Source organism: Lampetra planeri, chromosome 49 (assembly GCF_965212315.1).
Source record: "Lampetra planeri chromosome 49, kcLamPlan1.2.h2, whole genome shotgun sequence".
NCBI lineage: Eukaryota > Metazoa > Chordata > Hyperoartia > Petromyzontiformes > Petromyzontidae > Lampetra > Lampetra planeri.
This window is the reverse complement of record NC_136155.1, coordinates 7840181-7866399: the sequence shown is the minus strand read 5'-3', so window position 1 is coordinate 7866399 and position 26219 is coordinate 7840181. Positions and strand designations below refer to the sequence as shown.

At 46.4% G+C, this 26219-nt stretch overlaps 1 protein-coding gene across 1 annotated transcript; it reads right to left on the bottom strand.

The window, feature by feature from the left end:
• Positions 1 to 1755: 1755 nt before the first annotated feature.
• On the bottom strand, positions 1756 to 26066 carry LOC144733938 (uncharacterized). The gene is made up of 13 exons (XM_078615965.1): positions 25939 to 26066; positions 22291 to 23412; positions 21225 to 21335; positions 20360 to 20476; positions 19917 to 19962; positions 18206 to 18485; positions 16454 to 16532; positions 15820 to 15880; positions 13662 to 13809; positions 12468 to 12561; positions 6998 to 7128; positions 5738 to 5833; positions 1756 to 5257 (listed from the first exon to the last, which is right to left on the bottom strand). The coding sequence occupies exons 1-13, from the start codon at positions 25949 to 25951 to the stop codon at positions 4409 to 4411; spliced, it is 3147 nt and encodes a 1048-aa protein (XP_078472091.1). The 5' UTR covers positions 25952 to 26066; the 3' UTR covers positions 1756 to 4408.
• Between the last annotated feature and the right edge of the window lie 153 nt (positions 26067 to 26219).

The following is a 26219-nucleotide window of genomic DNA, read 5'->3' as shown; positions in this document are numbered from 1 at the left end:
TTCCCAGCCCCGCTTGCTTCCCCGCCTCCACCTCCGCTCCTGCAGTTGGCGTTCTCCCTCCCATCCCCCTTTGTTCTCCATTCCCCCGTACTCAAGCAGCCTCACCATTCCTCCCGCCCCACGCACACCCCATCCCTCTGCCTCCCCTCCCTGGCTCCTCCCCCCTCTCTTATATAACACATTCCTGTGGAGGGAGCTGGTAGGAACGTTGGGTTGCTCGGTCAATGGCCAGGGTCAACGGCGGCGTGGTGTATTCCGCAAATATGCCCGACTGAGGGTGGGCACAAGCCGGCGTGAGTAGGTTAAACGTTGAGTTTTATAAGGGCACCACGGGGTGACCAGCCGCTCCCCACCCAGCTCCACCCCTCCCACCCCCCACCCAGCCCCACCCTCCCCACCCAGCCCCTCCCCACTCAACCCCACCTCTCCCATTTTTGGATGCACGACGGACGGACACAATAATCCCCTGTGGGCTGGTGTAACCAGGAGGTTACTACCGGTAAAACCTCTTGTTTTGCAGCAGCTCTCTTGACCATTTCAGCAATAGTTTTCTTGCTGTGGTTGTCCCACCTGTTGACGGGCGCTTGTATTGCGTCCGAAACGTCGTGATTTAATTAATTAATTATACTTTTTTCACTACGTGACTACCGAAAGAACCAAAGAGTTTGGATCCTTGCAGTCACGACAACTTCAAATCTAGAATGAATAAAACAGGTTTTAAGATCTTCAAACACCAGATTGAAACCTTTTTCAAGGAGTCAAGTCTGCATTAACCCCACACGTGCTGTTTGGCGAACATGCAAACTGCTAATATATTCATGATTTGAAACTGATTGGCCTACACCAGACAGCCTTCTTTACGACCAAGTCTCACTGGTGTTAGACCAGAGAACGGCAAAAGGCGAACAGCACAAAGACATTGCACATAAAAGATAATTTACAGCTCTGGTTGAGGCGCTCTATCATGGGACATTGTTGCCAGTATGCGTGTTCACCACAAAAGTACGTGTGGTGAATGAGGACTTGATTCCTTACAAAAGGCTTCCATTTGGTGTTCGAACATCTTCACACCTGTGTAGTGACTTGTATTGTCACTACCAGGTGGACACGCACACACACATGACGTCATCCCGTCTGGGGGCGGGAATGACGTCACGGCCGGTTCAGGGGATCTGGAGGCCGTGGGTGAGGGCTACGGGGTTGTGAGGCCGTGGCACTGAGTGAACTCGGCTGGACACGTGACCGGGTCAAGGTGGGGGCTGGGGGCACCTTGGGGGCCACGTGGACAGAGGAGCCTTCTCGAAGGTGGGCGTGGCCAGAGTGTGGCCCGGACACGCCGAGGCGCATATAAGTGGCCTCCGCACCGGGTTCGGGGCTGCTCGTGTCAAGAAAGAAGACGCCTCGTGAAGAAGAGTCAAGCCTCAAGTCAGCGTGGCCAACCAGTCGCCCTCCTGGCTGGGTCACGCGAGTTGTATCGGAGAGTCAGTGCTAGTGAGTGGTGGTGTGGTATTAGTGAGAATAGGTCGGTGGCCACCACCCTATGTTAAGTGTGCGTTGCGTTAACAATAAAGTGTTGCCTCCCAAGAAGTGTGTGCGCCTAATTGGAGCCCATTTCACCTGTTTTATTGTTAGAAAGGGTAAAACCCTATTATTTTTCATACTTTGATACTGGTAAAAAGGTCCCATGATAAACGATGCTATGTAATCCACTACTGCTGCTAATAAACCAAAGAAGTTCAACATCCACCATTTCGATTTTTGGTACCCAAATCATTTTATTTCCAACAATAGGCAATCATGCTCCGATTAACACCCGACATTTGACATTGACACGACATGGTATTCAAGGACACCCTTGTTTACTCTTGCCCGACACACAAACACAGTACACACGAAACATCGACATAAAAAAAACATAAATCGCCACTGCCCATGTGCTGCCGTTCTGCAGGATAAATCCCCGCGGTGAGGAAGGGGATCATTACTTAAATGCCGGCTCGACATGAATGGTGAGCACACCGGCATGGCAAATGAAGAGAAGCTTCATGAATCCCCCCCCCACCTCCTCAATTACGCCCACCCAACAGTGTTCATGGGTTCACCAGTCGATCGACAAGTCGTGTGGGCCAACGTGTGGGTAACTCCCACTGACTCCAAGGACAAAAATACCCACAGCTCTTTAGAGCGCCCTCCAGTGGATGCCCTTTCACCGGCAGTTGCGTTAGCGAGCAATTGCGGGGCTGAACCTTTACACGTTTTCCCCTCCGAAACTTTTTAAAGGTTTGGCCAGATTGTTAAAAAGCCAGCCACATAAACCTAACCACCCCCCGCCCCCACGTGCACAGCCAATGTTCTTACTTTCAAAAGCAAACGGGCTGGAACTTTAGATTGACCTCAGAACCTATTATAAATAACTTTAGAGCCTTAATTTTAGTTTTAAAAGCCAATTATAAATTATGATCGCATAATCTAATTTATATTTACGGAGTGCTTTTTGCTCAAGGCGCTTGACATGAAGAGAGGAATGGGAGGATTAAGGGGGGGGGTGCTTAATGTAACAAGGGAAGTTCATGTCAGTGGAGGGGGAGTTGTAAAGAGAAAGGGCCGTAAATGGGATAGGGCACAGTGAGGGGACAGATAAAAGATCGGGAAGGAAGACGACGACTAGGGGGGAGACGTGTCAGGAGATGGGGCAAGATAAGCTAATCCAAGCACGTTACACCTTGTTAAAGTACAATACCATAATGCCCCGATGATCAGAAAAGGGTGATGGGGGGCAGGAAAGAAATGGAGAAACACTAAAAGGGGCCAAGACCACAGACACAATGGGACAAGACAGGAGCCGTGGAGGTATAGTCCAACGTGGCCTGAGCCTAATTTCTAATCATTGTGGCAGCGTCGTGTTATGTCCACGACCTGATGCACTGCTCGAGTGACAACGAATGCAAAATGCATGCAAATCTCACTTCAAATGGCACAGGGCCGACATGGGTGGCATACTCCACGTGGGAATAAACATTTCCAACACGAACTGGGGGGGCAAACTTTTCAGCCAATTTCGATTGCAACTAAAATTAATCAACCGAGGAAGATCAGCGATCAATCCAAACCAAATCAACAGCTGTTGTACACGCGCGAAGCAAGTGTAACCAAGACCGGCCCATGCGTTGACTTCACATCACGAGTGCTGTTGAAGGCTGTGCAGTGGCGGCTCACAACGGGGCAGAGTTCAGGCGTTGCTTGCAACAATCAGACTTCATGAAAAACGAACACGCACCCCCCCACCACGTACATGCCAAGGACAAAGGCTGTACACAATTGAGATTAATCCCAACCCGATACCACTTTCCATTTACATAAAAATTAATCGAATTCCGTCAACCCAGTGGACATTTACGCACTACACCAGTTCCAATAACCAACAAAAATGTGTCTTATCAATGCCATACAAATGGGCAAAGTGTGTTGATGTAACCAGCACGCAGGTGGACTTTCATGGGGGGTTCACTGCTAACGTTGGGAGGGGGCCAGGACGCCCGAGAATTAATTTCGCAATTGTCCCAGAACCTCTGCATTGCTCAGTGACCTTGACGGTCGCAGGTGCTGTGGTACCATTGGCATGCAACGCGACATTTACACAGCTGTTGAATAATCTCGGTCATATTGCTCTCATGCATCACCCCTGTCCGATTACAGCTGGGAGGAAATATTGGGGTTTTTAGACCAAACACCTGCAAATCAAAAGATTTGTCGAACATAAAACTTGGGTCCGACAGCAACCAAACACGCTATTGGAATTCACACATCGCGAGGCATTGTAAAGGATTGCGCTTTTAATCCAATACAATTTTAAGGATTCATAATAAACTAATAGTCGAAGCCTCTTGTATGAACGTTATTTCAACGAGGATGTCTTGCAAGCCTCGGCAATTACCAATACAGCTGTAGTTCAGGATTCAAACCTAGACACGTTAGCATAACCCAATACCAACCTGCAATCAAAACTATAACTTCATTTATTTCTAAATAGGACGAGCATATTTTAAAGGGGGGATTGGAAAACATTCACATTTTCTGAGGAAATGCATGCCTCGAATTGTGAATTCATGGGTTTCCTACGATCCCCAAAAGAATAAATGTCGCACTGGACGCTAAACAATTCTAACACCAAATCCCCATCTACAACTCTGTTTCGTGTTGCGTGCACGCCGCTCGTACGACTGAGAGGTAACGATGACCCCTACGGCACCACTCTCTTCGTACGCGACGCTCGGAAAATACGAAGACTTGGTCCAATGAACACTGCGCCTCTCCATCTCGGGTAAAAAGCAGGGCTCTTTTGGGGCGATAATGCAGCTTTTATAAGGCTGGCACCGAGTAACAGGCGCTTGTTTCTCAAGACTGACAATTACTTCCCCTTCTTTGTAGCGGTCGTGGCTGTGGTGGTGGCTGTGGTCGTGGCTGTGGTGGTGGCGGTGGTCGTGGCGGTGGCGGTGGTGGTGGTCGTGGCGTCCGTTTCCTGAAACTCGTCACCCTGCTCATCTAGAAGCCCCTCCAAAAAGTCTTCCTTGTCCCCACCCATGCCTTCATCTTCCTCGTCCTCCTCCTCCATTTCCTCCTCAACATCTTCCTCATCCTCTTCAAACTCATGTTCATCTTCCTCCTCCTCCTCAGCCTCCACGTCTTCCTCCTCCGCCTCCTCGTAATCCAGGTCTTCCTTATCTTCCAGCTCGTCACTGTGCTCAGTCGCCCCTCCCTCGGGGGGCTGCTTCTCCTGCCCGGTCTCCTTGGTGCCCTTCGCCACTTCGGCGCTCTCTGCTGCAGCCTCCTCGTCCTCCCCTCCCTCGCCCTCGTCTTCGTCCATGAGCTCCTGGAAGAGGTCAGAATCATCTCCCAAGTCATCTTCCTCCCCTTGGGTCTCCTCTTCCTCCTTCGCCGCAGCGCCCTCCTCTTTCCCCTTCGTCTCGGACGTTGCACCCTTCTCCTTGTCGTCCTTGACTGCCTCCGTTTCACCCTCCCGTTTCCCCTCTGCGTCCGTCTTGACCTTGACGCCATCCGCCGACTCCTTGTGCTCCGTGGGGTTCTTCTTGGCCGATTTCTCCAGATCTGCTTTACCCTTTTTAGCGACCTTTGTTTCCGCGGCCGCGCCTGCGGGAGCGGACTTCTTGTTGGCATCCTTCTTTGCTTTTGGATCCTCTTTTTTCAACTTGCTGTTGTCCTTGACGTTAATTTCATCCTCGTCAAAAACGTCTTCACCCTGGATAGGAAATAAAAAAAGGCACGTGCGTGCATTATGCAAAAACCATCAGCATTTCTGGAAGTGCATTGTGATCCTCTCATCATAATGTCACTGAAAAAATAAATTTCGCTTATGTACGACAGTCCACTACGATATCAGGAAAATGGGTAAACCCAAGTGAGAAATATAGACGAGAAAGGGATTTCCAAAGGTGAATTTATATATTTTTTATATACCAGGTCAGCCCCACTGAGCTATGTAGCTCTTTTTGAAGAAGCGACCTGGCCACAAATTACAGCTTAACAAAGTAGCTTATCATGCAGAAATGCATAGCAGCCAAATACTCTATATGCACGCTTCTCAATGTGGAGGGTCAAACCGGAGGACCAGGAGAAAAATCCACGTGACCACGGGGTGAACACGCACACACACGACCTCCTGCATACCAGGCGAGGTAGTTAACATCCCGCCACCGTGGCGCAATGCGTGGCGACTCACCCGCTTGAAGCGTTGGAAGCGGTGGGCCATGGTGGCACTGTCGTAGACCTGGAAAACCATGCTCTGAATGCCCTTCTTCTTATCGTTTGTGAACGTCTAAGGGGCAAAGCACAACGGACACCCGTTTACAACACGTCACGGAGAGCGAGCACGCTGGGAAACCTACGTCTAAAACTACTCAACATTTACAACTTTGGAAATAAGATGCGATTTGACATTTTTGTTGCAAAGTTTTGTTTCGCGATTAAAGCAAAAGGTCGATTTATGACAGCGTGCTAATTTAAAATCCTTTCCTGCCAACAGAAAAATTACGGAATTACCTCTTTCTATGAGATTTGTTTTCTGACGAGCTATCACAATCTTCACGAGGTTCACCTATTAAGCATTTGAATTATTAAGACGAACAGATGTCATCAAATTATCTGAGTATCATGGCAATGCCTAAGTTTCAGGGCCACTCCACTTGGTGAATTGGAAGAAAGCAACATGTCTACCAACTGACAACATAAAAGTTATGCCCCTGGTTCCTTGAAACAATAATAATCTGGACATAAGAATTAATTTAAGATTTCCATCCATAAATTTACTCTGCTGTTCCATTATGGCAGTATGGTAAGCCTTAGTCACCGGAAGAAAAATACAACTCTATTGGTACCGAGGCTCCCACAAGGCCGTGCGGGAGGCTCTGTGGCACAGTTTGGCACCAGCTATCATAGAGTGCGGTTGTGTCGCTACAGTTCTCTGCGGTGAGTAGGGTTTTTAAAAACAACGACCCTCTGCCTCTCTAAATAAAATTAAGACTAACCCTGCCACTTGCAGACGTCTCGGAAGGGGAAAGGGTTACTAAGTGATACTATCGCTACCCTGTGAGCTGCACAATGAGATGAAGTCGCAAAGTGCATGACGTGTGACATCATCAACTTGGCCGAAAAGGCTGAACAGTTTTGCCCCATTTAGAGTCGATTATTGTTTATATCGCCGAGTTATGAACGGGAAAGGGTTAAGCACTTCATTGTGGCTAACATCTCTTCGTAGGCCTGTAACGTGACGACTGGACATCTGTGAAACTACCGGATCTCTGTGAAAAAGAGCTTTATAGCTCATCGGCTTCATCCGGTATAAATAAATATTCCGAGTCTGACTTCCAAGATGTTCCGCACTGCAGAAGTGCAGCTTGAGCAGTCAGTACATTGCACCAAGGGAAAGGGAGAGGTGGGGTTCAAGTGGGGCGATGGGTGGGGGAGCGTCTGTGTGCTGCACCTGGTAGCAAGCGGCGTGCGCGCTGGAGGCGATGTGGCGCCGCAGGTCCAGCTTGTTCCGGAGCAGGAAGCGGCGGCAAGCGAGACAGCGCACCACCTCCGTGCGTATCCAGCCTTCGGGCAGCGTTATGCCTGGATGTGGAAAGAACACGGGATTCCTGTTTGGGCAAGTGCCATAAGCAGCAGTGTGATTTTTTTTTTGTCACCAGACGAAGCAACCTTTTAAAGCTTTCCCTCGCAACAATTTTATTTATCAATATGACTTGCAGCAAAGTTAGTGACTTTCTAGGACGAGGACATTATGCAGATTGAGGGACGATTCCAGGTACCGTTTCACTCTGTACAATACTTGGTAAACCGTCCAGAGACATTTTCTAAGGTCCACCTAGAGACACCCAGCATCTTCAAACTTGTTTTGCTTGTTTACTCAGGAAAATCGTCGCTGAATCTCATGACTTTTATTTAGGAGCGTCCTGCAAAGTTTCCACAGCAGGGGCGATGATTGCTTCTTACCTATAAAAGACGTGTTTTGTCTGTCCGTCTGTCTGTGGACGCAAATTGCGACGGATTTAACTCGCAAACTGTGGGGTTTACGTTTCAAAAAAGTAGCCAGATACCACACGATAAGCCCTGTGGTGAGCCACCGCTATTCGTATTTCACATCCGTCAACTTTAAAGTAGTTAAATTAACAATTTAGTACTATTAATTATTATATTACTAAGCTGAGCGTGCGTCAAAGCACGCATATGTGGATGCGCGAAACGCTGCCAAGTGGTTCCCATGGCAATGCACACACGCAATCGGTGGAGGGGGGGAGGGGGGACTTGTCATTCACGTTAAAAATGAAAAAAACACAACGCTGAGGTGAATTATTTAGAGTGCGATGTCCTATCCCCCCCCCCCCACCCCAATGTGTGCACTTACTATAAGGTCGGTAGATACTATTATTATAGCCCTTAGATACTATTACTGTAGAGCGGGCGGGGGGATGGTGGGGGGGGGGGTAGCGGCACAGCCCCAGCCTGCAAAGGTGCCACCTCGGCCGGCTGGGCAATCTAGGCGAGGCCGGGGGCTTTGCACGGGACTAGGCCTCAACACTACTCTTTGAAGTTAGTACTATTATAGAGTCGATAGATACTATTATAGAGTCAGTATATACGACTATGGAGTAGGTAGATACTACTGTAAAGTCGGGAGATACTACTGCAGAGTCGGTAGATGTTACTGTAGAGTCAGTAGATACTGCTATAGAGTAAGCAGATACTGCTATAGAGTCAGCTGATACTACTATAGAGTCAGCAGATACTACTATAGAGTCAGCAGATACTGATAAGAGTCAGCAGATACTGATATAGAGTTAGTAGTTACGACTATGGTCAGTAGATACTTCTATAGAGTCAATAGATACTACTATAGTGAGTAGATACTATGGTCAGTAAATACATCTAGTCAGTACTACTATAGAGTCAGTAGATACTACTGTAGCGTTAGTAGTTACTACTATAGTCAGTGGATACTACCATTGTCAGTAGTTACTACTATAAAGTCAGTAGATGCTATCGAGTCGGTAGATACTACTATAGAGTCGGTAGATACTACTTGTCATTAGATAATACTATAGTCAGTAGATACCACTATAGTCAGTAGATACTGCTGCAGAGTCGGTTAGATACGACTATAGAGTCTGCAGATACTACTATAGAGTCAGCAGATACTATGGAGTTAGTAGTTACTACTATAGAGTCGGTAAATACTACTATAGGGTCAGTAGATACTACGGGGCTCAGTAGATACTATAGAGTCAGTGGATACTACTGCAGAGCCAGATACTACTGCAGCGTCAGATACTACTCAGTTTAACACGTAGTCTTTCGCGACCAGTATTATTCATGATAAAGGTTTTTGGGTTAGATCGCGTTATTATAAATGTGTCGCAACCCTCCACCACCGGATACGGACAATAGGTAAAAAATGGTCACGTTAACAAAACGTCAATAAGTTACTTCTTCAGCCCACCGGTGTGTTTGGAAAGTGAATCCACAACATTTATAATTTGAGTACGATGTTTCGCTGGTAATTACAGCCAGCATCTTCAGGCGATTTGCCAGAATAGTGAAGCCATCCACCTGCTTCCGGTCTTAAATAGTGCAAGATGACGTCATCATTGTTGAACCCCATCAGTTTCGAGATCAGAGGCATTGGTGGGGGGGATATTGCAATTATGTAATAGATCAGTAATCAGCCACTTAGCATGTGACTCCTCTATAAGGATGTATTGTGTATTACTTAATACACTTCCAGGCTGCGCTGAGTCTGGAGCAATCACAGCGGTTGAAATTATTTGTATTATTCTCAATTTCTGTGGTGTATAATTCCATAGTCTCAGAGAACAATAGCCATTTCAATAAACTTAGTAGTGAAAAACCCTCAATATATTCAGCACCGTACAACCACATATGATCAGCACCAGACTCTTGGGATCTGACAAGATCGGGAAACCGAGTTTCTCACCTACTTCAATAACATCACTACAATTTTCAGTTCTACTGGTGGGAATACAATCTTGCCATCCCTCGAGCCCATCCCTGAAATGCTCAATGAGTTTGAGCCACATCCTCAGTTGATGTTGTCCGGAGTATAATCATGGGTTTTCCTTTCAAGTCACGTGCACTTGATCCATATACCAACCAAGACTCTTGCGTAGTTTCTCCCAGAGATTCTACCGTGTATAACAGCTCTGTGCAATGCATTAATCAAGGTTCACATCTGTTGAGTCAGCGGGAAGTTAGCTGACGTAAAGAACTACATACCAATATCACAAATTACATTTATTTCTAAAGTTGTTGAGATTATGGTCTGTCTTCAGCGCATCGCATTCCTTGAACATGACATTCTTTCGCCTTCAGTCAGCCTACAGGAAATATCAGAGGCTGCATTCTCAAGGTCGTTTCATATTCTTTTTAAGCAACTGATAGTGGAGACGTAACGCTATCCTAGGTCTAATCCACATGCTCGCTGCTTTTGACACGGTCGACCACAACATCATCAACCGTTTTCACGATGCGTTTGGAGTTGCCGGATTGACTCGTCCATTCAGCAGAGGACACAAGACACGGTTGCCTTTGCTGGTCAATTCTTTGGGTCCATTGCTCTTTCTACTTTTTTCTTTCGTATGGAATTGTGAAAAGCAACAGTTTAAAATTTTTCTTCACGATCGTCATAAATGAATGCAAGGATTCCTCATCCAGTCCAATGATGTGGTTGACGCAGTGTGGATTTCAGCATTACCGCCAGGATGTGCATGGAGCATTCATCGGTGATGTGCTTGATGATTTGGACTTCTCCAGTCGCAGCTGGGCGATTCTTTGATCTTCCGTTTATGGAACGTGTACGCGCATCTGCCGTGTTGTGTTCGAGCGCGGTTCTATGCGGTCCAAAGTCGACGTGGAAGAGAGAATCCCGGTACTTCCACCGTCGGATCGTGAATTATGTTTTTGTTTGCCACGTCCATAGCCGCCCATGATTCAGACCACCCAGTGGTGGTGTCTTTATTTTCGGCTGCTAAGAGCAGAGGCGCTTATCCAGAACGGTTTCCTGGATTTTAGCCTTGGGCGGCGTGGGGGTTCTTTTAGATCTTGATGGAGCGACAGAGTGAAGTTTTTCATTATCTTGTTGTTGTACTCCCGTGTCGTCGCATCATCGCGTCGGATGTTGGCCGGAGCGATATTCGCCAGCACCGGAAGCCACAGGAGTGGAGGAGACATGAGGGAACCGCCGATGATACGAAGCGCGTTGTTAATTTCGGCATCGACAAGGCTCGTGTGAGGGCTTGCACCCCACACCGGGGCACAGTACTCCGCAGTGGAGTGAACAGGGGCCAGCGTCGATATCTTCAACGTGCTGCCATCCCTTCCCCAGGTTGCTCCTGCAAGTTTCTGAATAATATTCACTCGTGCTTTCGTTTTACCTTTTGCTTGTTTGAGGTGGTGATGGTAGTTAAGCGTCCGATCCAGGGAAACTGGTAGATACCGAGGGTGTTCATAATGCCTTAGCTTCGCCCCGCAGGAGTTAACGTTCAACGTTTTCGAAGCTTGTCTGTTGTTCAGGTGAAAGGCGGAGACGACACTCTTCGATGGGTTTGGCTTAAGGCGCCAATTCTTGAAGTATTCTTCCAGTCTTCAGATGTTTGTCGAGGACTGTCTCAGTGTCCTCCATTTTCCGTGCTTGGGTTGCGAGTGCGATATCATCCGCATATGTAAACTTACGGCAAGATGTCACTGGAATGTCGCTAGTATCGAATTCGGAAGAGGACACAAGGTACACGGGCACGGGGTGATCTGTCTACTTCACACGGCTGATATCACAACCATTGTCCAAGTGACACGGTCTTGGCACACACACATACGCTGAAGACATGCAGTTTTACTTTGGTGATGAAGCTGTTTCAACGTGTCGCATCGTTATCGCACCTCAGCATTGATGACATTGACCAGTGGATGTCATCAAACCAGCTGAAGATAAATGCTGAGAAGACCCAGTTAATTTCGCTTGGTGCCAAGAAGCAACTCACCAACGTTCAGAATTGGATCATCACCCCACTGACTGCTGGTGTCAAGTGCCTGGGAGTTGACCTTGACTATGAACTTAAATTCTCTACGCGCACGACGTGTGGGCAGGTGCTATTCCTAACTACGGAGGCTACGCACAATAGGCCATTCATTGACTCTTGATGCAGCCAAGACACTAGTCCTCGCATTCATCACCACTCGTGTGGACTATTGTGACAGCGTCTTCAGCCGCACCAGCACCATCCATATACATCCACTCTAGTCTGTCCTGAACTCAGCCACACGTCTAATAGTGCAGAAGTGTAAGAATGACCACATGGCCACGTGCAGTGCGAAAGAAGTTCAACATGCATACATACATACATCACACCGACCATATGTGATGACCTGCACTGGCTGCCAAGTAATCAAAGGATTGACTAATTTGTGCACGTTAGAATACAAGTGTCTATACTAATGTGCTCCGTGCTATCTGACGGACATGTGTGCCGGTAAACTGCATTGTCAATCATCGCCAAAAGGCATAACCTCGTGCAAAATGTAAGTAATATAAACGAAAATAATATCCCCAATTTTATCAAGCCAACTATTAAAACAAGTGCAGTTAGCAAACATTATTGATGGTCGGCAGAGCACAAGGTACTTATTGAAGGCTGTGTCAACCTAGGGAAAATCCCAGTACCGGTTCAGACATAAGTCACCGATGTTGGCTGTGAGCAAAAATAAAACTGGGGTCGCCGGACCGCAGGGCAGTGCACTAACCACTACAATACTGCTCTCCACAGCGTGCACACACATCCACACAACAACTCTATTTGTTAGATCGATGTAGCCAATTGTTAAGAATTACCTGGGCTAGACTGACACAACAAGTTAATAAGAGCTAACCGACTGTTTCTCACCATCAATCAGTTCGTTGAATGGCCGGCTGTTGTCTTGTTCCCACCTCTTGCGAGTCATTGGGACTATCTTGCTATTCCTGTACTCAATTTTTTTCTGGTTGAAACAAAAATGCACAAAAGTACAAGTGTCAAAGCAAGCACATACCTGTCAACCCATACGGTTTACCCGTATTCTTGTACAGGAAAATTCAGTTTTCAGGTCCATAACAGCATACAGACGTTTCAATAAGGGTAAAAATAATACTCAATATGAGTGTGTGCATCCAAATATCAAGCAAGCAGCATCATCAGCATGCAAGATCACAGTAGCATGATAAGTAATATCATTGATAATAATTATCAACATGAATACGTAACAAGTTTTTGTTTAGTAACATAATTTTTTTCCGTTTGTGTTTCTCCCTTGTGATAGGATTTTGTAGGATGAACGTTGAGATTTACAAGGGCACGGGGTGATCAATAAGATCTGAATTGGTCTGTAATAAGGTAGGCACTGATAAGGGTTCGACAGGTATGCAAGCAGGCACTGCATAAACGCAAGTGGAATGGGACAGATTCTCCTTTATAAAATAATTATCCTTAACCAGTCTCAGCCCAGGACCAAATCACCTGCAATGCATCCAGAATCTCTTCAGATCTCAGGAGCTAAGCAGAGTTGAGCCTGCAAAGAACTTGGATGAGTGATCACCATGTACAACAGGTGGTGTTATATAGGCTGTAGGAACATATTGTGGGCAGCATAAGGTTAGTGCTGAAAAATCTACCATTGTACTGTACCACCTGTGCTGCCTCTGATAACCAACACTACCCAGTGTTGTGACGTTGATCAAATTCAGGTCACTGGGTTCATAGCAAAGTGCTCACCACTATGTCAAGGTTCTTTCGTTGAGATATCATCATTTGTGGCCCGGTCGCTTCTGAAAGAGAATCTAATAGGTCAGTGGGTTTTACCTGGGGGGAAAAAAGTTTAATTATTTATTTATTTTTAAAATGATGTTCTTACCTTTCTTATCCGTTTCACTCCTATCGTGTTTTGTATTGTGTGTTGCTGTAACGTTCTGACCTGCCCCTACTGGACATCTGTGAAAAAAGGAGCTTTATAGCTCATCGGATTCCTCCAGTATCAATACATTCTTATTTACAATTTCCACAGGGCCGCATCAGCATCGGATCCCAGAGCAAGCTGGCACTCACATGCAGAAAGTGTGAGATGTGTTTGTCGTTGGGGAAGAGGGTGTCCACGAGACGCAGCGTGTGCCGGTGGTTGTCGCCCGTCATGTGCTCCTTGATGATTTTCTCGTCGTACGTGAAGAACTTGCACAGCGAGCAGCCGTACTTGCACCTTTGGGCACAGGCCGAGCGCACTCCAGGTCACCGAGGCCGAGATTTAACCTCACCGACGGCACGTGGGCCCGCGTGTTTGAAGCCGGGTCAAATGTCAATGTGAACAGTGTCTAATGGGGCCCTGCGTGGGGTTGACCAAGTCATTTAGTGCTCACAAGTTTAATTGAAGAAATTCCCTTATTTATTGCATCTTTGGAGTTTAGACGTAACATGGAACACATCTTCCTTTCAGAGGCGTTTGTTAAAACAAATGTATGCTTTGCATATTACGTGTTGAGCGAAAGCAGACATTGTATGAATCAAGTACGTGTAATGTACAGGAAACTCCTGCTATATACAAGGGAAAAGTTCCTATGAAATGCTACCGAAAGCGAACTCAGGAGTTACGCTCCTAACCGACCATTTCTGGAGAAAAAAATCATTAAGTGCACGAAAATGCATATGATTAGAAGTTAAAATGCATTTTAACTCAATACAAATTAGCTTAAACTCATCACATTTGCTGAGCTATGTCTTGTGTGCAAAGTTGGTTTTGTTGCAATATTCCATCACAGCTGGTCATAAATGCTAATTAAACCCTTCTAGAAACCCGCTGTCATGGCAATTTTTTATCGTCAAAACAACAGGCAGATGTTCTTTTGTATAACCTTTCACAATTTTTGATGTCTCCCGAGTGGTAAACGATGCAAGGGTTTGAGCTCGAAATGTCCTGAAGAGTTCCGACCTAGCAAGACAGTAAATCGATCTTTGGCTGCTTTATAACTTGGTGAAGTCTTCTATTGTTTAGAAAGGAATGTTTTTGCCGACATTCGCTTTTCTGATACAGCCTTGTGCCATCCACTTTGAACACTTACTCAGGTGTATCGCCACCTTCTTCAATAGGTTCTTTCAAAATGTTAGAGGATAGTTTCTTGCCGCTTCACTGTCACCATTTGCAGTTTCACCTGACGCTTTAATATGATGCAGACCGCTTACACCTGGGTAAACCAGCCACACTAAGCTCCTAAAGTTTCCAATGATGTCTTCAAACTTTTAGCTTTTTCCTCGATGATCAATGTACTAATCGGCACACTACGCTGATTTTATCTCCAATCCGGGCACTTAAGTCTTTCCATATTTTCTAGAATTCCACTTCTGCTACGAGTAATTGTAGTGGCAGTTAAAGGTGCTACATTTTTAGATCATTCTAGAATTTTTTCCTGCATTAACTTGAATAGTTCTCACAAAGACCATGGGTCAGCCGAGCATTCTGGCAACATCAACTGCCTTTTCACCTGCTTCAAAATGCTTTAAAACTTCAAATGTAACTGGAGATTTAATACTGTTCCTTTGCCTTTTCTTGCCAGAGACACCATCATCATTTACCGTGTTTTGCTCATATTTCTAAAGCCCGTTTGTACTTTTTTAAAGCTATGACTTCCTAAGTGATCACACAAAATGACGGGCTGGCAGATGGGAGGCTGAACACGTGGAGATTATTATTTGGTGGTAGACACGACGCGTGTAGGACGAACTTACATCGCAAGATATAGTCTCTGTATTCACCACGTGCGTTCCTCGTTAAGAATCGCAAGAAAAACTTTGATGATTATTTTTTATTTAAAGAACGTATGTGCGAAACATTACTCTTACGGCAATGTTCCCCAAGTAATGGATGACACATATATCCGAAACATCGCATAATGCGAAAACCTACAGTGATAGTGCCAGAATGCTTGGCCTACTCCACAACTGCTCACCCTATGCGGCCTCGATCTGCAAGCTCTACAAACATCTCTGCTAAGTTTTACCTAATCATTTGTATTATTAGTGAAAATGTTACCTTATGCATCTGTATACTTCATGTTGGCTAAGAACGCAATCCCTGAGTTTAACATTGTCCGTGGGGAACCAAGAGTGGCTTCAAAAGTAATTTCGAGTTAATTCGCATTTTACCAGCAATATATCCCTTTAGAACGAGTGGGGGATTCCTGTGTAAGCTTTTGTTAAAATATTTAGAGCGACTCACTTTATCCAGTAGCGGTCTTCCATCTCGTGTTCATCTCCTGTACCGTATCCTTGCGCAGAATCTAAAAACAAAACACACATACAAGGGGGGCAGGTTCCCGAGTGAACACAAAAAAAACATTGAATATTATAATCCACCTCATGGGAGACACTATCCACATTGAGCAGAATCCTGCGGCCAAGAAATTAACACTTACATTTTAAGCTCATTATATGCCAGTTAAATGGCATTAAACTAGTTACAAAGCAAAATGTGAATTATACGAATAAAAATCTAAACACTACATCCATTGAATATTTATTTACCTGAATCACTTACATCCTGGGTTTGAATGCCTGTCTCAAGTATAGTGGGTTAATGACTGCGCCAAAAACCATTTAATTTGGTTCTTAATGTAATTTGGCGACATTTCAACCCCTAGAATGAAATACATTGGTTTGAATGTCATGCTGTGTGGAACAGGGGTCCCTTCAAGGGCCCTCAAAGGTAACTGCATGGCCCATTGTTCTCTCACACAAATGGTTGAATTGCTCTACAAGACATTTGAATGGATACTTCGTCTTTTGACATCTTGCCGAACGCAAAAGGTGCCGTCGCGATGCCTCGAGAACAAACGCGCAAGCGAGGCGCTCACCTTGAATTCGCATGCGCTTGTTCTGCGGCATCATCGGATGATCCATTTCCCTTCGTTTCATGGGCATTCGCATTGTATTCTTTGGCACAGAAACAGAGAGAGGCGGGCATTATGCATGTCGGTGCCACCACGCTCACACAAAAGGTAAAACTTACTGTTTTTCAGCCGCCGTGATACATCGCAGCTGTAGGGATGCTCAAGGCGGTTACGTCAGAGTTCCACGTGCTACACTTGTAGGTCGCGTTAACCTCTCTTCTGCTTGTCTGATAAAAGCCCTTTCTCCTTCGTAGAGAAAGAAGAGGCAGTCCAAACGAAACTTGGCCCCATGACTTGTCAAGTTGACAACGAATATATTTTGATCGAGGTCATCACAACACTCTTTACACTCCCCCCTGCCATTATCTCCATCAGCACTTGACTAAGTTGTCTGGCAATCACTCAATTGTGAAGCGATGCTAGAGAAAACCCAATGCTCCAGATGTCCATTTTCGTTGTACGTTTTGTGCAATGAGATCCCCTTCAAAAGGGTGAATTTCTCAATGCCTAAACAAAATCCATTAACTTCCGGCTTCAGAAAGTGATTTTCATGGTCTGCACTGCGCTATTCCTTCAGCGGACAGTTTTCTTTTACGAGTGTTTTAGTCAAATAGTCTCTCAAATTAGCGATGTGCCTTTCTTTCCACAATCTACCTCATGAACCAGTCCTCATCAACATGAAGTCCATGTTTGCACATCAATGAAAGGACAGTAAAATAATGAAGTCAATTGAAAACCTTATCTCCACAAGAGAGCACACAACATTCAGTTGTCAATTCCAGATGAGCAAAGCCCAGGCTTTTCCCAAAACTATTCAAACATTCAAGACGCATGGCAATTTTCACATTCAAATGTGATTCAAATACTTTTGACGACCGATCCTCGTTTTCACTTCAATGTTCAAATAATGTGAAAGAAACAGATGCTACGATATATATTTTTGACTTTGTACATTTTGAACATTACAATTGTTTGGATGATCCAACATTCCATCTTGTTGGACTGCTGTGTTTTTCTTCCCAGTGTGCCGTGTGTGAACGTAACTGCTCGATGATTCCACCATGACCTCACGATCTTAGCGTCACACCACGTAAGGGCTAGTTTCCAAAACATTTCCACTATCCATTGCAGTGCAATTCAAGCGAAACCGTTAAACATATTGCTTTTCCAATGGTGCCACACTAGTCAGTGATACTGCCAAGCTAGTTCTAAAAGGTGCTCACGCAGCTTTTCCGTTCCCACACCAAACCCAAAGGTGCATTTGGATTGGCTTCATTCACAGGACAGCTGGCAAGACGTGAGCTCCTCCTTTGTCGTATTGATGCTGCAGCGTGCTTCTCTTTGCATGTTCACTTGGGCAGAGTGCACGTCAAGGTCGATCTTCACAGCTTTTCAAGCGCAACAGGACCTGGAAACCTGAAACCACTCAACATTCTGGGATCTCCCTCTCCATAGGGGCAAACGCAAGATGGAACGTAAGCCAAAGTAAACCTCGTGTGACCGTACAAAATGAGTCCTTTGCGACGCAGCAGTGTTTTTCACTTAAAACAAACCACAGCAAAAACCCGGCCCAATTGTCGACCCGCAACAATGCTGCAGAGGTACGGCAAACAATCCAGCAGACTTCTGAGTGAACTTCCGAGGGCAACCAGCCTCCAGCAGATGGGCCACGACGCCAAGCCTGAAGGTCATCGCTGAGCAACAGGAAGTACTTACGCCGCCGGGCCCAGGGATGTTGCGCTCGTTCCGGAAGGGACTTCTTCCACGAGGAGGATAATGGCCCGACTGAGGGGCATCCATGCGTCGGCCCCCCCGCATATCAGGGGGGGACCCAGGAGGACCATGGCCCATCATTCGGCCGCCCCTGTCGTGTCTTCTCGGCCCACCATGGGGGACCGGGGGAGGTCCCCGGTTGCCGTGACCGTCGTGCCGACCAAAATAGCCAGAGGGGCCGGGTCCAGAGCGGGGATCGTAAGAACCTTGGGGAGATCCAAACCTGGAACAGTAGCATCACTCGTTATTGTGTTGGTGGCCAGACTGTATGGCAAGGGGGGGGGGTGGCTCAGGGGAGATGATGGGGGTATGTGGTTTGCTGAGATGTATGGTGAGGTGGGGTACAGGGCAGGCGAGACTTGGCTCTGTGCACTGAATAAAATGTAAACAAATAGAGGGAAATAAAAATTAAACCCTACATACACAGCATGAGCACTGTAAAACAGCTTCCAAGTCATAGCAGGTGTGACAGTTTAATAGCATTTGGCAAAATGGCTGGGCCACCAAAAGAAACACTGAAGTACATTTCATTGAATTGAAACATCCTTCCAAAATAATTCGATGCCAAGAATTGTCATGAATGTTGCTCAAGAGTAATGGAGCTGTGACCGCCAAGTCAAAGGAGCATGTTGTAAGGGACCATTAAAGTCCTGGTCTGTCGATGCTCGCCTGCAGATTATCCCAATTGCAAGATGAACATGAAGGCAACATGACAAACAGAAGGGTGATAAGCATTGCATCGAAATAAATCGCCCTTCAAAATAATTACAACTATGGTAAAAATCTGATGAACGTGTTGTGCACAACTTTTCACATCATTGAACATCTCTGCTCAGCTTGATGCATTTACCAGCAGGAGAAAATTATTTGGAAGGGTTAGAGATAAAATCTCGATTTGTTCTACATATTGTTCGAAATGGCAACTACCAACAACTAAAGCCACAACCAAATGAAAATCCGTAAATTCACACTTCATCTTCTCAAAGGAAGCAACACAGTAACATCTTAATTTTGGCATTGGAGGAGTGGAGGGTACTAGGCTATGAAGCTTGCAACAATGCTAAAGCCCCTCAGTCTAGAGATGACATCACATTGACGGAGGACACCAGAAAAGGCGCCGCATGACATTGAGCGCCGCAGCAGATCTCACTCCACATCCACATGACTGCCTTACGGGATGTTTTAGTGGTCTGCCACGTATCGTTTGACACACACGTATACATTCGAGCTTCAAAGCTGTGATGGGCAAACACAAGTGTTGTGGGTGTGTTTCCCCATCCCCACCCCCATGCGGTCATCTTTGTTCATCAGCTTCAGCTTGCTTGACTTGAAAATCCTGCTTTATTTCACATGGAATTCCAGCAATTCAACTCAGGATCTCAATGATGCTGGCGCAGTGCTATAGTATGGACAGAGCTTTATCCTTACCCCCCCTCGCCCCACCTCTGCTACGTAGCCACCATACAAACAATACACCCAAGTTGAAACACTTTCTTGACATTTGTTCAGAGCCAAATGATCGCTGATGTGATACTCGCTAACATGTAAGTCGACTAAGTTGAAAACACATTGAGAGTGGATTCTATTTGGCACTTCCCGATGGGTCTTGTTGCGCGAGGTTATCACAGCAGTGAGCACAACACTTAGGACTCACCCGTGCAGTGGAGGGCTTGGAGGGGAACATGGGCGGTCCATACCACCTGACAGGAAGAAGAAACAAAGACGACGTGGACTCATGTTAGGTTTCTTAAACACAAATTGATTAAAACCTCTTATCATCTGTGGGTGGATTATCTAGGTTGCAGATTAACTAGTGCTTGTAAAAAAAAGATAATGGGGTATTCCACACTAATTCGCACGTTAAAATTACTATATTATTTTGCTTGATTGCAGATATTTTTTGAGCATTGGGATGTTTGGCCAATACCAGTTACATTGCATCTTATTTTATTCGTGGGAAATTTTTTGGGAGAAACCAGAGGAAACCCGTGCAGAACAGGGAGAGAACAAACTGCACACAGAAAGGCACCGCGGGTCGGAAATTGAACCCTGGAACTTCAAAGTATGGGTCTGGTGAACGCGCGCATGAGACCCTACCTCTCATCGTATCCACCTTGAGCAGATGGACGACATCCCGTAGGATCGACGCAGCCTCCACCGTCGAGTCAATTCTCGGCTCCACCATGCGCTCCCTGTGGCTGCGCCGTTCCGGTTCTGCGATGGATGAAGGGAGATGCTCCATCAGCGAGACGGCAAGCGGACCACAGCACGGCGTGTACACACGGCACTCGGGGCAGTTGCCAAGAGTTTTAACTACTTCTGCAAGTGTTGGTAATTTGAACCAATATTAATGAAGTTTTTGTCGTGGTTGTTTTTACTTGCATATGAAATTAAATTGTATGTGTACAGCCCTTTAGCTGCTGGATGAGGATATCCCTACACCATGTGGGTCATGGAGGTAGCATGCAGGACAGGGCGAGTTGGTTAAGACAGGCAGCATAGATGAGGGAGCAGAGTTATAAAACAATGTCCTGCCCACCACGTAGCCCCAGAACCTTCAACACCGTGTTGTGCACGCTGGTCGGTCATGCAGGATATGCCTGGATACAACTCAGGCGCATTCCAGGTGATTTAGTAACAGGAATGTGACTGAACCAGTGACCGTTACCTTTTCCAATGGAATTTTGGTCATGCAAGCAATACTTGGCACAAGCAAATGTACAGACGGCTAAGGCAACCTTATTCACTGTGGCACATTTGCCATCGCTCCTCAGCTAAAACGTAGAGGTACAATCCTCGGAGTGTTTGCTCGTTCACGCCATTGCTAGGGGGGAAGGGCCTCCACAAAAGAGAGCAATAGCGGCGATCTGGTCTGCTGCTCAGAAACACAAATTTGGAGTATTTGGCTGCTATAAATTTCCACGCAATAAGGCACTTCGTTGGGCAAGTAAACTGTCATCACCTAGGTGAGGCTGGATGGGCAGCTTCCCAGACTTGATTAAGTCCACCATACCCCTCAGCATATCTGTAGTCATGTCCGAGTGGTCTTTCCTCGGTCTCTCGGGCGGCGGACCTGTGAGCAAACACCCACAAGTTTAGTCAAGCCAGCATCAAACAGCATAAACTCTATACTCTCCAGGAACGACAAGGCCTCACTCAGATCACTGGACGTCATTTACCTGTCAGTGGACGGCATACAGCAAAAATATTGATAATACATAACGCATATTGTTTGGGTTTTTCGGTAAAGTCACGTAGATAGGTTCAAATTAATAAAACAAACAAAAAACTACGACGTTTCGATGGCAACACAAGCGGTTGTCATCAGGCAGAGAGAAAAATTAACCCGTAAAAACAAAGTTTTTCACTATAAATCCTTTATATGCGTGGCGGCTAGAGTCCTCTCGTCCTCTGGCTTGAGATGGCTGCCACCTATGGGTCAGATGATTGCCTGCCACCATTAAGCAATTGGTAATTAAATAAAAAAAAAACTTTTTCCTAAAAAGTGTAACATTTTTGAAAAAAAAATTTCACGAAAATAAATTGTCACGCACAACGAGTCTGTGTGCAAAATGTCAGCTCGATTTGATCACGGGAAGTGGGTTAAAAAACGACCGAAAGATTTGCACGGTCCTAAGCGAGCAAGTGAACTTAATATAAAGGATTTAAAAAAAGGGGGTAAGCCACTAAATGCAACTGTTTATAAAGGTGTATAAGTGGGCGTAGCCCAAGTGTCAGAATGGAGTGGGCGGGGCACAAGAATCGAGGTCAGCTTTTGTTTTGTAGAGCCAGAATCAAACAGTGAAATTGTAGTCCGACAAGCCAACAAGTATGGCGGAGTCGGATTAATCATTTTCACCCGAGGTTTATTGCACATCAAGTCATATGCAGTGCAAAATCAATCTGTTGCCTTCTGAGCCACGCTGGCCTTGCTCAGCCTTGGAGCAGCTGTACAGCGGGTAATAATTCAACGTGCGAGTTTTTCTGTACTAAAACACATCGTGCTCAGAAGAATGGCCCATACATACCACGCGAGGGCTCATATCCGTGTTGCGCATGCGGTCGATCACCCCTGTACCCATATCCATCTCGAGGGGGGGCATTTGAGGGCTTCCGCATGGGGGGTGGCCTCTCCATCTGCCGGTCATCCCCACGTGGCCCAGGCCGCTGGAACCCCTCCATGTGCCGCTCGTCCCGGTCTCTCGGTCGCTGGAACCCTTCGGGGTCCCGGTCCCTTGGCGGGCCGAGCCTTCGCGCTGCACTACCACCGCCACCCACCCTGCTGGGGCCGGGAGGAAGTGGTGACCGGTGCTCGTCGTAGAGTTCAGGGCTGTGGTAGAAAGACTCCTGGCCGGGCTCTTGACGCAGCGCGTGCCGCCTGGCCTCATGGCCCCCGTCAGGCGTGTACTCCCGCCGAATCGGGTTATGCACGGTGCCATACGGCTCGACGCTGCGGGGCCTGACCTGGTAGGCCTGCCGTGGGCTTAGCTCCCTCTGGTTGTAGCGATCGTGGCCCCCTGACACCACCGATACGTAGCGTTGCGGGTCAGGAGGGTTCAGGCTGCGCGGCGCCACGTGCTTGCGTGTCTCGAAGTCGCCAGGGCTCTTGGGTCGTCCGCGCATGGGGCCCGGATCCATGTCTTCGTACGGCTCGCCCCCCATAGGCTGCACCCGCTCCTTGTAGTAGTCATTGCCAACTCTCCTTGAATCCACGTGCTCGCCGCGCTCGGCAATGCCGGGGACACGGTAGTCGGACGATGACTTTCCCGACAAACCGTGACCGTAGTCGCGGCCACCCATGCCGCCTCCACCGTAGCCTGGGCCGGTTTTCATGTGGTAATCCTTACTCGCTTTGGGCATGCCGTGATAGTCACCCATCTGCTTCTTCGAGTCGACCGGCGCAACGTGGTCGCTGTCCTGGTACTCGTAGATCTTCTTCCTGGGGGCGATGTAGTCCATCTCGCGCGAGCTGTCGTAGCTGAAGATGCGCTTCTCAGGGAAGGATCTGCCCGCATCGCCCATGACGAGGCCCTGCTTGCCTGTGCGCTCCATGGGAGACGTGTTGTGCATCATGCTCGACGGGCCCTCGTCGAGGTTTCGATCCGAGGGGAACCCATAGCCTTGGTTGCTGCCTCGAAAATAGTTTGCTCCTGTGAAAACGAAAAACATTTTAATCATCATAAAAACAGTGTGGCTGCCGAGCTACATTAGCTTCTGGTTGCCGAACGAATACATTATCAGGCCGCACTCATTACATACAAAGTGCTTGCCACAAATGAACCACAATACCTTGCTGATCTCGTCAAGGAGCATAAACCATCTGGTCATCCTCTCAGGGGCTTTTTGATAGCCATCAAACAAAGACGGTCACCCGCATCACACGCTTTCAGATACGCTTCAGCGGCAGTCTGGAAAGCTCTTCTTTCCGAGATTAGGAAACCACTGTGACTGGAGCTGCACACTGTTAAGTCTATATTGAAGACTAATTTCTTTAAAACTGCTTTGTCTTTAGTTTGTTGTCCTTCCCCCGCACCTCCGATTAGTACGGTTGGCTACGTACAGTGCAAAAGACGTTCAACCTACATCATCATAAACCATAACCAATCCACTGCTGGTCATTTCCTTCCCTCACTATCCTGCAAAACAATCCATTTAAGTCCTCCACATTGATGGACTTCATCATTCCATCTCCATGATATACACACTCTCAGGCACGTTCTCCCCTTTGGCTGTCACACATTCGTCTCAAGTCATCTAGCCTTCTGTGCAAGCACACTTATATTTCAAAAGTCATTGTCTTGGGCATGTTCGGTCAACACGTTTATGAGAGAAGCAAAACAGTTTTACTGGAATGCATTTTTTGTGTTTTAAACACCACATATTATGGCCATGTGATTAGTATGTTTGACCATCACGCAACAATGTTTTCTATAGAAGTGGAAAAGTACTCATTCAAGGGCCGTTCTCTCACACTGGTGCATTGGTTAAGGCGTTCCGAATGAATACTTAATTACATGAGATGGCACAAATCGCACAATCGGCTTACAACCTTTGGGGGGAAAAAGAGCATCCAAATAAGCCTAACGATTTTGCTAAAAAAAAACTTTCTGTTTACGACGCAACAAAGTACCTCAACCTCCGCCTCAATTATGTATCCTCCTACTGATCTGGTCACCATCCTAGAATCTCACTCGGGGCCACAAAAATGCAGGCTAGCAGTGGAACAACGTAGACGTTCAGAATAAACACCTCATTCGAGACCGAAACATATTGCACCTCCTGACTTGGACATTACTCCTCGATGACAATGAAGTAACCATCAACGGCATCAGAACAGGCCGATGCGCAAATCTCCTGTATAAATGGAATATGCAAGACAAACCACAGAACTGTAGTACGATTGTGGCCATGCAAACCAAACTATCGCCCATATAGTAAATCACTATTGTCTCCTCTACTTAAACGGAGGAATAGTAAAACTACACTTAAGCCCTCTCGTGATTAACAAGCCTATGAAACTCAACTTAATATATATATATTTTTTATTTTACCAGATAAGGCCCACTAAGCTAAATAGCTCTTTTCAGAAGCGACCTGACCGCAAATGATAGCTCAACTAAGCGGCTCATCACGTGAAAATGTAGATCAGCCAAATACTCGAAACGCGTTGTTAATAATGTGACGGGAAAAACAAGAGGACCCGGAGAAAAATCCACGCGACCTTGGGGAGAGAGACACGCAAATTCCAAATATACAGCAGGCGTCAAGGGTTGGGATCGAAACCACGACCACCTGCATACCAGGCGAGGAAGTTAACATCTCGCCACCGTGGCACTCTTAAGTGCTGCATGGGAAATTAGTAAAATACACCAAGAGCATATTAAAGTAAAAACAAAGTACTATATAATTGTTTAGGTTTAAGGCAGTTTAAGGAACCCGCCTAAATCTTTGTATGTTGATTTTTTTCCCATTGTACGTAGCGAACACTGCTTATCGGAGGTGCGAGGCAAGGACAACAAACTAAACACAAAAAGCTGTTTTGCGGAAATGAGTTTTCAATCTGGAGGATGTTAAAGTGCACGGCTCCAGTGATATCGAAGAGCTTTCCAGACGGCCGCACAAGCGGCTCTTAAAGCGCGCGATGCAGGGACCTTAAATGTACCACAGCAGTCATGGAAATCGGAGCAGTCTCCCAGCGGATGTGAGAGTAAACGATAAACTGTTAAAACTAAAGCCTAAAACTGTGCCTCGCAACGTATTCATAGAATGTTTAATTCTTAAACATTAAAATGTGTAATTGTTGGGCCTAACAAAGCCTTTGGCCGCCATCTTGAGGCCTTTCATTCGATACTCTCGCAACGATCGTTAGCACTTAGCGTCAGTTAACAAAATATACACGCAACAACCCTCACTGACGCTGCAATTGTTTTCATTTGAACCTCTTAAAACAAATCATTCTACAAAAAATAGCGATTGGACCCCGAGACGCGCAGGCTCCTAGGATGAAGACCAGTCTCTGACATCCACAACCACGTAGTAAAAAAATATACGCGAATATTATAACATAGACGCGCCCCTGCGATTGTCTTTAACGCGCGATTAATCTAACTTGGAACGAACTTGGCGTAGGTGCAGGAGTTTGTTGTGCAATGTTGGTGCCCGTCTCGCCCCCGTACCCGAACTCTGCATTCCGCGAGCGATCAGCCGCCGCTGAGAAAGATGAGGAGGCAGTCTCCGTTTTTTTTGTTTTGCTTCCTAACCCGGTAGAGTCTTCCGGAAGACGTTGGGTTACACGTTGAGGTACGCCTCTTCCTATCCCGGTAGACTCTTCCGGAAGACGTTAAATGAACCTCTTCCGTTAAATTTTGATTTAAAGCTTTCGTAACTGCAGGGATTCATATTCTTGGTTCTTTCGGTAAAGTCACGTAGAAGGGAAATAATAAAATAATATAAATAT

Coding starts and splice junctions, on each gene's coding strand:
- LOC144733938 (XM_078615965.1), bottom strand. Junction 19,963..20,359: donor CAAGGTGGATACGATGAGAG/GTAGGGTCTCAT, acceptor TCTTCCTGTCAG/GTGGTATGGACCGCCCATGT. Junction 16,533..18,205: donor ACATCCCTGGGCCCGGCGGC/GTAAGTACTTCC, acceptor TCTGTGCCAAAG/AATACAATGCGAATGCCCAT.